Source organism: Macrobrachium nipponense, chromosome 8 (genome assembly GCF_015104395.2).
Source record: "Macrobrachium nipponense isolate FS-2020 chromosome 8, ASM1510439v2, whole genome shotgun sequence".
Taxonomy (NCBI): Eukaryota; Metazoa; Arthropoda; class Malacostraca; order Decapoda; family Palaemonidae; genus Macrobrachium; species Macrobrachium nipponense.
Window position 1 is genome coordinate 7,322,469 of NC_087203.1, and position 14,545 is coordinate 7,337,013.

The 14,545-nt window shown below is 35.5% G+C and overlaps 1 protein-coding gene across 1 annotated transcript in view; it reads right to left on the minus strand.

Moving 5' to 3' along the window:
* LOC135222605 (protein MON2 homolog) overlaps positions 1-14,545 on the minus strand; it is a 325,482-nt gene that overhangs the window by 238,855 nt on the left and 72,082 nt on the right. Inside the window, 1 exon segment of the mRNA XM_064260699.1 lies at positions 3,069-3,194. Coding sequence (XP_064116769.1) covers positions 3,069-3,194 — 126 coding nt within the window.

Genomic DNA, 14,545 nt, shown 5'->3' on the forward strand with positions numbered 1-14,545 from the left:
AGTGTGATCGCCAAGGAATATGGCCGAAATCCGTCGACAATAGGCACCATCCTTAAGCAGAAGGATGTCATCAAAGCATCTACACCTTCCAAGAGTGTCACTATTTTGTCACGCAAGAGGACCCACGTGCAAGATGAAATGGAAAGGCTTCTTCTTGTCTGGATAAAAGACAAAGAAATCACTGGCGATACGATAACCGAGACGGCTATCTGCCACAAGGCCTGCGCTATTTTCAGCGATTTGATTGCCCAGGCCAAAGACGATGGAGGAGAAGGGACATCATCGCCAACCCCAGACTTCAAAGGTTTCGCATGGGTGGTTCGAGAAATTCCGTAAACGGACTGGCATCCATTCGTGGTGCGGCATGGGGAGGCGGTCAGCTCGGACACGAAAGCAGCCTAAGCATTTAAAAAGACGTTCGATGAGATGATGATCAAGGGAGGTTACAGTTCTCAGCAAGTTTTCAACTGTGATGAGACTGGCCTTTTTTTGGAAAAAAATGCCTCGTCAGATGTACATCACGGAGGAAGAGAAGAAGCTACCCGGGCATAGGCCTATGAAAGACAGGCTTACGCTCACACTTTGTTCCAACGCCTGTGGGGATTGCAAGGTGAAGCCCCTTCTTGTCTATCATTCCGAGACTCCTCGAGCCTTCAAGGCCTACAAAATGCTTAAGGAGAAGCTTCCAGTGATGTGGAGGGCTAATGCGAAAGCCCGGATAACGAGGCTTTTGTTCACCGAGTGGGTAAATCTGTGGTTTGGCCCGACAGTGAATTAATTCTTGGAAGAGAAGCGCCTCCCTCTGAAATGTCTGCTGGTGTTGGACAATGCCCCTGCTCACCCTCCTGGCCTTGAGGAAGATATCCTAGCGGAGTATTCCTTCATCAAGGTTCTTTATCTTCCGCCTAACACCACCCCTCTCCTCCAGCCCATGGACCAGCAAGTGATATCGAACTTCAAGAAGCTGTATACGAAACATCTTTTCAAGAGATGTTTCGACATCACCGATACCACAAACCTCACCTTGCATGAATTTTGGAAGGAGCATTTCGATATTGTAATATGCATCCGACTCATTGACCAAGCTTGGCAGGAGGTTTCGAGGCGAACCTTGAATTCCTCCTGGAGGAAACTCTGGCCTGATGCCGTACCCGCCCGAGACTTCGAGGGATTCGACGTGGGCGAAGCTGGTGCTGCAGATTCAGAAACAGTTAATGATTCTGAAACTGTTTCGCAACCAGATCTTGACGAGATCGTTGCACTCGGCAAGTCCATGGGGCTGGTCGTCGACGAGGACGACATCAATGTCCTTCTCGAGGAGCACCAAGAGGAGCTTACTACGGATGACCTGAAGGAGTTGTAGGCCATGCAACATAACGTCGTTCAAGAGGAGTTCTCTACCAGTGGCGAGAAGGACAACGACTCTATGACAACGGCAGAAATTAAGGATGCTCTAGCTGCTTTTCATAAGGTGCAATCATTCGTAGAAAAGAGACACCCCTAAAAGGCTTACACAGATCGTATATTTGCACAGTTCGATGACGTTTGCCTGAGTCGTTTCAGGAACATTGTAAAAAGTAGGCAGAAGCAATCTTCCTTAGATAGTTATTTTTTAAAGAGGCCTTTAGTAGGAGTAGTAAGCAAAAAGGAAGAATCAAGTGATACTAAAAAACAGAAAGTTGAAAGTGGTGAAGTTGAAATTTTGTAAGGAAAAAAAAAAAAGTAAAGTATAAAAAAGTAAAAAAAAATTTAAAAAAAAAAAAGAAAAAAAAAAGTTTAATTTTAGTATTTGTAAAGTTAAGTGTTAGTTTTGTTAATGTGTTTCATAAAGTTTAGTTTATGTTTTCCTTACATTTTTTATGTGTTTCGTAAAGTTAAGTGTCTGTACATATCTTCCGTTTGTCCTCCTCCTCTGTCGCCACTTTCGGAGATAGCCTCACTCGAAAGGTAAGCTTCCACATTTTACTATATACATATGCCATGTACACTAATACACTTTATTTACAGGTAGTATATTAGCAGTACGTATTAAGTTAGGTATTGAATGGTCCAAATTGTTGTAGTATTTCATTGTTTATAGGTCAATTTAGCTTTATTATGAAATTTACTGGGGTGTTTTTGGAGGCCTTGGAACGGATTAGCCATTTTACATGTAAAATGCGGTCCAAGGCACGAAAACCTCATGATACAAGGGCCGCCTCGGAACGGATTAATTTAGTATCTCGAGGTACCACTGTATTAGGTACAGAGAATCAATAGTGTGTGTGTGTGTGTCTGATTGTGTCTGAGAGAGAGAGAGAGAGAGAGAGAGAGAGAATCAGTGTTTACACTTTGATCTTAAGTGCACGAAAGAGATTAATTATGCCACAAACATCAACTTACTGTTGGCAAACAGCAGACTTTGAAAACAAACATTTCTGAAAATTTTTAGCCTAAGAAAGGGAAAAATTAAAATTTAAAAATGCCAATATATTAAATTAATAAAAAAGGACCTTATCAATGTACACACTATTATGCCACAATACATCAACTTACTGTTGGCAAACAGCACTTTTAAAACTAACATTTCTGAAAATTTTAGCCTAAGAAAGGGAAAAATTAAAATTTGAAAATGCCAAAATATTAAATTAATCAAAAAGGACCTTATCAATGCACATACTCAGAGGGATGCAACATGATGAAACAACGCCATCCATAGGTAAAAAAACTAGCCAAAAAAAATGGAAAATAACTTTAAACTCAGGATGCATCACTTATTTCAGAGCTACTAAATAAAGAAAAAATGCTCAGCCATAGATACAAGGTGAAACCTTTTGTTTTTCAGCTCTTCTAGTTGGTGGAGACATTTTACATGGAATAAGGCACATTATGATTGATAGGATTTTGTATAACAACTTACCAGACAACCAAGCAAATCATTACAAATATAATGTTAGCAGAACAAATAACTGACAAAACTACCTGTTGTAATTTCAAAAAATAAACAAACTAAAATAGCTATCCCATATGCAATAATTAAAATGTCCAATTCCAGGCATAATGCTAAAACAGTTACAAATATTACTTACATTGTAAAAAACCGAAGGAAAAGTTGTCAGGACGGATTCCAAAAGCTCTAACCCAAATGTTCGTGTCATTTCTGTAAGGCCTAGAAGCCACAATGGTTGGTCTGCATTCACCAACTGCACCAAATCCTGAAAATAAAGTAAATAGTATTGATTCAAAGCAAATATCAGCATATTTATAACATATTTCAGAAGTTAAATTTACAATTTATTTAATTTTTCAGGTGGACGGATTAATCCTGGTGAGAAGCAATATTAAGAGCCCCATCGATTTGGAAGGAATCAAGCGGGAAAGAGGTGCCAATACTTCTATAGCCCATAAAATCACTAATGATAACTTTTACACTGGCTAAAATCACGAATCTGGTATCTCAGGACTTCAGTTCTGCTTCTGACTTCAAGGGAGTGTACTGCGTCTCTGTCTCACATGATGTCTTTTTGTAAATTTGCTCATAAATATACCAAGTGTTTGCTATTGGTTTTTGTTCTTGTCTTTTATGATAGTATATGTTGATTGTAAATGTAATTTTACAAAGAAAAGTGCAAAGAAATATTACAAAAAACACGTACAAATCCAAAAAAGTTACTACATCTTTGTTCTCAGTAAATTAACATAAATATTTTACAAAAAATATGCTCAGAATTTGTTACCGATTTTATTTCTTACCTGTTTGGTATTGTGCGAGATGTTATTATAATTTTACAAAATAAAATAGTAAAATTGTTTATTAAAAAGAAAACATGTATAATTTGGTAAATTTACGATTATTGTCATGGTAATGGCTTCATAGCAACGAATGATAAGTTAAAGGAAATGAAAATGCATTTTCTTTAAGTAGGTCTGCAGCAAAGAGGCATTTGCGCATGTGTTGGAGGCGCCTGTTCTCATGATGGTTCTAGAATCAGCAGGAGTTTTGTGGAACGCGACACGGGCAGTCACGTCGTCAGAAAATGCAGCGAAATATGATGCAATACTTTGTCCAGATTCTTCTAAGACGTTCTGGTCATCTCGGGAGTCTGTGACGTTCGTGCTCTGGCCCCCCGTAGGCCCCGCCCCCAGGTCACCGTATAAATGCGACTGACGAAGTAGAAGAAATCAGTAAGAGTCAGAGATAAAATCATCCATCAGAGATCATCAGAGGGAGATAAGAGAAGAGGAAACAGACGGAGGATCAGAGAGGAAAAGGCGCTCGAGAGTTTGGTCGAATTCTGGTCAAGTTGTCCAGTTAAAGAGAACAACTGAGGTATCTTCGTCCTTGCGCAAGCCTTGAGAGCAGAAACGTTCTACAAGAGGTTTCGAGGAGTTCCTGCCCTTCGAGTATCAAGAATAGACATTGTTTTCTGCAATACGAAGTCAAGAAGACGTCTGCAATTACAGTTCTCCTTTTATGAAGCCACCACTTCGAGCATTGCTTTCCGTCAGCTGAAACTTGCCAGCAAGTATTAACATTACCTCACTGTTCCCCCAGTTCATGCAGTGTAAGATTTTATTTTGTTATGTAAATAGGAGAAACCATTCTGCATTTATCTTTTGTTAGTAAGCTTGTAAATAAACCTTTGTTCTGTTAGTGTTTCTTTCTATATTCATATCCCCAGTTTCAACTGTTGGTGTTGAATTCTTTTTGTTTATCATAATATCGAACTTGGAGTGGACCTCTCTCGGTTTGTCACAATTGTCTTGTAAAAGAGGCCCAACAAGGGACTGTAAACAGTCATCTTCAGCTTCTAGTGGAAGGTAAGGAAAATTTGTCAGAATTTTTTTCTTTCACCAGGTGCATATCTTCCTCTTTCCATTGGTATGTTTTTTTCGTAAATTGGCAGACCTCAAAGATTACCTGGCCTGAGAAGCTGCATACTGGTTTTGACCCATCCACGAAGGGTTAATGGCGGGTTTCACTTATCAGCAACCCACCGGGAATAGAACCCCCGCCAATAACTGGGGACTGCTTGTAAATGTCTCCATAAAAATTGTAAAAGTCTGATATTGTCAAGTGTGTTCACCATTCTAAATTAAAACAGAAAGACTTTTTCAAAGTTATGCAGACAGTATTTCATATTGATTTCAAGAAATCTTACTACTTTTAAGTGTCTTAAAATCAATTTAATTGGAATTGCTTACACATTCGGAGGATGAAAAGCAGTTACTGCACTCTATAAAACCAGAATATACCTTTGGTTAACAAAAAGTTACAGTATGATAGGCTATACAAGTAATATTGGATATAAATTGCTGAGAATTTTCTTAAGGACATTATCGCCTTTCGAAATAACAGGATTACAAATACGTAATGAAGTAGACCTATAAGGTCCTGTCTTTTTGTTGGTTTACGCAACTTATGACATTTGTTTTTATGCTGCTGTTATGGTGCTTGTAGTCTCTTCCAAACTTTTTCATATTTTATCCTAACATTGCAGAATAAACATAGAACTATATATAAAGCACTGGTGTAAAGATTTATCTGCCTACTTTTGTTAACTGACATTTAGTCATTTGTTTGGATTAAAAGTACTAATCAAGATCTTTATTAATAAAGTCTACGCTAGAATATTATCCTAACAAGAGAGAGAGAGAGAGAGAGAGAGAGAGAGAGAGAGAGAGAGAGAGAGAGAGAGAGAGAGAGAGAGAGAGAGAGAGTGAATGTATAATATATTAAGGTTTTATAATTAAATAGATTTAAGTAAAATATATGTGAGTGAGTGAATGTATAATACATTAAGGTTTTATAATTAAATAGATTTAAGTAAAATATATACGTATATATAAAGTATAAATATACATATTTTAAACATTCTGGTATCCACGGACACATATACGGAAATTCCTAAGGGAGCCAATCCTGCTATTTGCGGACTCTGGATTCGCAGATTTCTCTACGGACCTTATATACCCATTATTCACGGGAAATTTGCGTATTCGCTGTATTTTCCTATGAGAAATACCCACAATTTACTGAATTTTCATATCAATTTCATGAATAAATGCACTTTTTTCAATGAAACTACAAAAACCAGGTATACTTTTTGTGATAAAACTATTAAAAACCAGGTACCGGAAATCTCTGGTTATTGGCAGGGGTTCCGTTCTTGGTGGGGTGCTGATACGCAAAAACTGCCATTAACTGAAACTCAGTGATTTATGGTGCTTATGGTATAAAGTTTTGGTTAATGGTACCTTTGTTAGGCATGCAATGGCGCCATAGTCCGATTATTGCCAAAACTTGGCCATCTAGCACCATAAAACTGGATTTTCATTAACTGAGTCCACTGATGACTGGGGACTGCTTGTGCAAGCATTTTTTGTGGTTTTTCTTGAGTTGGAACTAACAAAATAGCCAGTTTTAAGTGTTTTTATAGGGGTTCTTAGTATGCGCCGATTCTAGCTATTCACAGGGGTATCTGGTACATACCTCTGTGAATATGAGGGTCCACTGTATCACCCTTCAGGCCAAATCATAGTCCCACCCCTATCAAGGGACATAAAAGCTACCCTGTCGGGGGGACATTTCTGACAACACTAGCCACTTTTTGCACTTTTGATATTTATGGGCGTTTATATATCTGTGGTACATACCTACAGGTGCTCAAAAGCCACCCAAAATCCCCTGTCTCTAATTTACTTTCTGGGACGAAAACAATAAGATCAGGACCTAGTGCAACTGATTCATGTGACCCTCCTCAGACTTTAAAGAAGCCGAGACTGTATCTCATGCTCGTCGGACAGCAACGATTTAGAATAAGGTAAGTACATTAATTTTGATGTGAGTCTAACGTCCCTGCATTATGAATAACGACACTGAGTTTGTTTAGTTAGGTCGTAGCCAGTGCCGAAACACGTGTTCATACAGATCTTTAGTCCCAGCCAACCGAACGTCAAGACATATGATTTTTCTGGTTACTGTTTCAACTTTGGGGTGTCCAGGCAGCCAGGTAAGGGCACAGCGCCCTAAGTAAGGTTAGGTTGATTTGGTTAGTTTAGTTCAGGACACAATATTCTAGATAAGTTAGGTTTTGCCTTGTTTTGGTTAGGTCACAGCCAGTGCTGAAGCACGTGTTCAAACAGATCTATAGTCCTCACGACGGGCATGTCACTACATGCATAATGTCGCCATTTGTATGTAAAATGGTAGGTCAGTCTGGAATAACGAATAAGGTGATTCATTGCTAACCTCCTGTATAACATCAGTGGGTAGCGCACACAGCGCATTACCGCTTGCCAGTACATATATACGAGCTTGCCAAGAATCTTTAAAAATGCAGATAAGGCACAAAGCGCCATTCCCCCACCCCCTTACTGACAGCAGCACATATGTTAAAAAAATAACCATTAAAATCTAATTTCACAGTACAGTTGGTCAGTAGTAGCATAGGATAGCTGGTCCTTTTATATGTAGAGTAGAGAGTCAAAGTTGTGTATGCAAAGTAGCAGGTAAAAGTTGTGTATATAAGTATGTAAAGGGTCAAAGGTTTGTATGAAGAGTAGCAGGTCAAATTTTTGCATGCTGAGTAAAGGGTCAACCTTTTGTATGTAATGGCAGATCCAACTTTTGTATGTAGAGTAGCAGGTCAACCATAAATATGCACATTCATGTGCCTCTACACCAGGAATTACGAAAGTTTTGGACGCTGTATACATTTGAGGCCGTTCCCCTCCCCCCAAAACCCTGGTTTCCCACAAGGGACACCCTTTACCATTTCATGTTTTTCCTATGGTTTTTTTTTACGAGGTCTACTAAAACACGTTCTACATTGCAAGTATTACATTCCTGAAAACAAATAGTATACACAACTGCAGTTTACATCTGGATTTCCAATTGCATTTTTTCCCTTGAATATCGGCATGCTGCGGATATTCACTAGCCCAGATATTTATCATGTTTTAACAAATACATAATTATGTTACAGTACCTGGAATACTTCGGAAACAAAATAAGCTTGTAAATCCCCAATCACTCTCACTGCACCCTAATAAGAGTCATCAATGTGATGTCATCAACATCTTTTCCAAACAATAACACTGCTTGTGGGCAAAAACCCATTTATGTCCTTTTACCTATCAGAAAAACGTTGATCACTCAAATTAATCTGCGCCTTATTTAAAAGCAATTGTCCAGTCGTGTGTTGTTGTAGAATGCACGAATAGGTGGGGAAAAGGAAGGCTAGTATCCTGGCATCGTATTCCCAGCAAAAGTGACAAGGAAACGAGAAATAAGTGGCAAGCAGGCATTACCTGTCTAACCCATGCAAGGTTTAAAAAGAATTAAGTTGAAAGAGAGCAGTGGGGCAGAGCAATTCATAACTTGGCTCAAATTACTCAGGAGGTACAAAGTAGAGCACTTGCTCAGTAAATGAGTAATATTATCACTAAGCTCATAAGACACAGAACCTAGCCGCACCATGTCTACACTACCATTGAAACACATGCCAACCATTGTCGTGAGCTGTTCCAATAATATTTTTGTGCCATTACCAACACACGGACAGACGTTTTCACCCATACGTATCAAATCTGTCCTATCTCTAAATTTGAAGTTGATCTTTATGAAATAATATAATCTTATGCAAAATATTAGAGCATAAAAGGATTTGTGTACTGAAATATTCAGATTTACATATTTCTGTTGACATCGTTTCGGAAAACTGCTCAAAATGCACGCAATTTTATGACACAGAAAATTTTAAACTTTCTTATTCCACCACATTTATCAATATTTATTTATTTCAATTCATATACCAACAATATACATAAAATTATCATTCCATGTTTTTAGAGTAAAAAATAACGATAGACTTCACAGAAGAAATACAGTTGGCCCCTTGTATTCGTGTTCTCCGAATTCGCAGACTCACGGATACGTGGATTTCTCTCTGGACCATATCTGCCCATTATTTGCGGGAAAGTAGCCTATTCGCGGGTTTTTCCAACAATAAATAATCACTAATTAGAGTATTTTGATATTATTTTCATGACTAAATACCTTTTTATTATACAAAAATTATTTACTAATTTTAAAATATTAATACTGATCAATACTGTACTAGTGTATTAGTAAGTTTAATAAGATTAAATGACATCACATAATAATAATAATTCTCTCTATCTCTCTTACAGAGATGTATGTTTTTTATGATAAATAAATGATTTATTCATTTTTTCATATATTAATATTAATGTAAATAGCAATCAATTCATTAAAGAAAATACTATAGTGAATTAGTAAGATTTTAGTTTATAAATTAACAAATTATGTAAGAATGAAGGAAATCACAGTCTTCATGCATCTTTCTTTCGAACTCCAGGCTGAGGTCCAACAGCTGTCAAATATATCAAGTAATGCGACAGGAGCGGAGAGAGTGTGTTTTTTTTTCTCTCTCTCTCTCTCTTTACCAAGAGATTTTTATGGTACATGTATGTAGTATATGTTTATTAATATTTTCAAATAATAATAGTAATAATAATAATATAACAGTTATTACAAAAATCATATGTGATAGTATTTTAAAGAAATACTATAATAATCTTTCCATTTTACTCTTTCAAATAAGGATAACTCTCTCTCTCTCTCTCACTCTCTCTCTTACAGAGATGTATGTTTTTTGTATGATACATAAATAATTTACTAATTTTCAAATATCAATATTAATGTAAACAGCAATAACATTAATTCATTAAAGAAAATCCTAAAGTGAATTAGTAATATTTTAGTTTATAGATAAAATAATTACTATGTAAGAATGAGAAATAAAATCCATTCTACCCTGCATCTGTCTTTGAACTCCAAGTAGCCAAGCTGAGGCGGCTGGGGTCCAACAGCTGTCAAATATATCAAATAATGTGAGGAGGGGAGAGAGTTGCCAAATAGGTTGTGTTGCCCACTCAAGTTCATATAAATTCTCTCTCTCTCTCTCTCTCTCTCTCTCTCTCTCTCTCTCTCTTACTTACGTATGTTTATTTGTTTTGTATAAACAAAAGATTTACCTTATAACTAACTTTCAAATATAAATAAGATTAACAAAAAAAATAGCGATTCCCAATCTTTTTATCCACTTCGAGGAAGTAGGGCAGGAGAGTAAACGACAGTTTGATATACGTATTGGAGGGAAGGAGTCGAAGTCTAGAGTTATTCTCTCTCTCTCTCTCTCTCTCTCTCTCTCTCTCTCTCTCTCTCTCTCTCTCTCTCTCTCTCTTATCATTATCATTCTTATTATTATTATTATTATTATTATTATTATCATGATTATTATTATTATTATTCATTATTATTATCTTATTATTACTTTATTATTGTTATTATTATTATTATTATTATTATTAATTTAATTATTATTATTCATTATTATTATTCTCTCTCTCTCTCTCAGAAATAATTCATTATTTCACTCTTGATGGTCAGATATATGATGTTGCCATTCAATGGTCTCTCTATCTCTCTCTCTGTTATTGGCTGTAGGTATATATATTTTTAATAGTGAAATGTTTAAGATGACTTTGAAATTATATTAATATTACATCCTCAAAGATTAATACAATAATAGGTCAGTAAGTTAAGGTATATTTGAAGTAGGATGTTATTTAAGGTATGCATTTGGTATCTGAACTTTCAAGATAGGCAGTTATAAGCATTTTTAGTGGTGGTTCTAACTATTCGCGGGGGTGTCTGGAACACATCCCCCGCGAATACGGGGGGAACAGTTAGTTGAGATTCACAGAAAATGGATCAAGATAAAGGACCAATGAATTTCAAACCCTTCCACTATCAAGAGGCCGTGACATAGGCAGCCTGCCCTCATGTGAAAGTTGTTTGAAACTACTGGATTCTAAACCTTTATGGAAAGCAAAATAATTATTTTTATTTAAATATTTATTGTTGCCATGGAATGTTTATTCTCTCATGGTGAGTGAAGTTAACAAACTGAAAACTTAAAACATAGCAACTTTGAGAATATTTTGTTCACATTTTGAGAAATTAATACAGCACTACAAGAGAATACATAAACAACACAATAAGCTAGAAAGAAGCCTTACCCTGACATACATGTACAGTGTGCACAAAACACTTAACAAAGTTAAATTAGGTGAGAGCATCATCTGCCATTGTTCACTTTTACCCACTAGTGTACTGCTCATGTGCTAGATATGCTTCATTTTTATACAAACATAATCTCTCCTATACACAACAATAAACCATTTTGAAGTCCACTATCACAACAGTGATATCACTAAGATGCAGATTAACCCTTAAACGCCGAAGCGGTATTTTAAAAATCGTCTCCCGTATGCCGGCGGCGTTCGCGAGTGAGTGCCAAAGCGGAAAAAGTTTTTTTTTTTTAAATCACAGCACGCTTAGTTTTCAAGATTAAGAGTTCATTTTTGGCTCCTTTTTTTTGTCATTGCCTGAAGTTTAGTAATCAACCATAAGAAATGAAAAACAATATAATTATCATATATAAATATTGGGATATATGACAGCGCAAAAAAAAATTTCATATATAATTGTATACAAATCGCGATGTGAGCAAAACGGTTAAAGTTAACGAGTTAATTTTTTGTTCGTTGTATTGTACACTAAATTGTGATCATTTTGGTATATGTATAACACATTGTAAAACTATCAAGGCAACACAGAGAAAATATAATCACAAAATGATGCATGAATTTGTAACGTGCGGATGTAAAAAAAAGTTTTTTTTTTTTAAATTCACCATAAATCGAAATATTGTGCTAGAGACTTCCCGTTTGTTGCATAATGAAGGTAATTGATTGAATATTACTAGACTGTAAGTGTTTTAGCTTACAATTGCAATTTTCAACCATTTCGGTCAAGTTAAAGTTGACCGAAGGTCGAATTTTTCTATTTATCGTGATTTATATGAAAATATTTCAAAACTGATAAAGGCTACAGCCATGAGTTATTTTTGGTTCTATTCTACATGAATTGCGCACATTTTCATATATAAAACTTTATGTAATGGCTTATATAAAATGGTGCATTTATTACGACAAACTGACAAAAGAATTTCTGAGATTTTCGGCAGACTTACCGCGTGCGGACGTAAGGAAAAAGTGTTTTTCAAAAATTCACCATAAATCGAAATATTGTGCTAGAGTTTTCTAATTTATTGCAAAATGAAGATAAATGATTGAATATTACTAGAATGTAAGAGTTTTAGCTTACAATTGCATTTTTCTACCATTTTGGTTGAGTCAAAGTTGACTGAAGGTTGAAATTTTGACACATCATGATTTTGAAAATATTTCAAAACTGATAAAAGCTACAACCATGGGTTGCTTTTGGTTGTATTCTACATGAAATCGTGCACATTTTCATATATATAAAACTTTATGTAACGGCTAATATAAAACAGTGCAAACATTACGACAAACTGACAAACTGACGAAAGAATTTCTGAGATTTTCGGCAGAGTTACCGTGTGCGGATGTACGGAAAAAGTGTTTTTAAAAAATCCACTATAAATCGAAATATTGTGCTAGTTTTCCAATTTGTTGCAAATGAAGCTAAATGATTGAATATTACTAGAATGTATGAGTTTTACCTTACAATTGGGTTTTTCTACCATTTCAGTCGAGTTTAAGTTGACCGAAGGTTGAAATTTTGGCACTTATCATGATTTATATGAAAATATTTCAAAACTGATAAAAGCTACAACCATGGGTTTTTTTTTGTTGTATTCTTCATGAAATTGCGCACATTTTCATATATATAAAACTTTATGTAAAGGCTAATATAAAACGGTGCAAATATTACGACAAGCTGACGAAAGAATTTCTGAGATTTTCGGCAGACTTACCGCGTGCGGACATAAGGAAAAAGTGTTTTTCAAAAATTCACCATAAATTGAAATATTGTGCTAGAGTTTTACAATTTGTTGCAAAATCAAGCTAAATGATTGAATATTAGTAGAATATAAGAGTTTTAGCTTACAATTGCGTTTTTCTACCATTTCAGTCAAGTCAAAGTTGACTGAAGGTTGAAATTTTGACACTTATCGTGATTTATATGAAAATATTTCAAAACTGATAAAAGCTACAACCATGGGTTGTTTTTTGTTGTATTCTACATGAAATTGTGCACATTTTCATGTATATAAAACTTTATGTAATGGCTAATATAAAACGGTGCAAACATTACGACAAACTGACAAAAGAATTTCTGAGATTTTCGGCAGAGTTACCGCACGCGGACGTAAGGAAAAAGTGTTTTTCAAAAATTCACCATAAATCGAAATATTGTGCTAGTTTTCCAATTTGTTGCAAAATGAAGCTAATGATTGAATATTACTAGAATGTAAGAGTTTTAGCTTACAATTGCGTTTTTCTACCATTTCAGTCGAGTCAAAGTTGACCTAAGGTTGAAATTTTGACACTTATCATGATTTATATGAAAATATTTCAAAACTGATAAAAGCTACAACCATGGGTTGCTTTCAGTTGTATTCTACATGAAACTGCGCATATTTTCATATATAAAACTTTATGTAACGGCTAATATAAAACGGTGCAAACATTACAACAAACTGACAAAAGAATTTCTGAGATTTTCGGCAGTTACCGCACGCGGACGTAAGGAAAAAGTGTTTTGTCAAAAATTTACCATAAATCAAAATATTGTGCTAGAGTTTTCCAATTTGTTGCAAAATGAAGGTAAATGATAGAATATAACTAGAATGTATGAGTTTTACCTTACAATTGTGTTTTCTACTATTTTGGTCGAGTAATAAAACGATGCAAACATTACGACAAACTGACGAAAGAATTTCTGATTTTTTCGGCAGAGTTACCGCGTGCGGACGTAAGGAAAGTGTTTTTCAAATATTCACCATAAATCGAAATATTTTGCTAGAGTTTTCCAATTTGTTGTAAAATGAAGGTAAATGATTGAATATTACTAAAATATAAGAGTTTAAGCTTACAATTGCGTTTTTCGACCATTTCGGTCGAATCAAAGTAGACTGAAGGTTGAAATTTTGGCACTTATCATGATTTATATGAAAATATTTCGAAACTGATAAAAGCTACAACCATGGGTTGTTTTTTGTTGTATTCTACATGAAATTGCGCACGATTTCATATACAAAACTCTATGTAACAGCTAATATAAAACAGTGCAAAAATTACGACAAAGTGACGAAATTATTTCTGAGATGTGTCGCTGATGCTTTTTAGTGCAAGAAAGAAATGAGCGCATGCGCGCCTGGGTAACACTTGTAAACGAAACAACAGCTTGATCCGTGAACTCCCAGCATCCCTCAACGCGTGTGATTTAAATTTTTTTGTAAACTAGGCCTATAACTATTTTTCCGCGAATATTTTAAAAAACTTTTTTCAGTCAACGTATCGTAAGTTAATTAAGTACCCGACAGACAATTTTAGTTGACGTATAATACGTCCAGTCGGCGTTTAAGGGTTAAAGTATCAAAGCCAATCGGACTCTAGTAATGTAAAAACTGTTTTTATCCTCAAA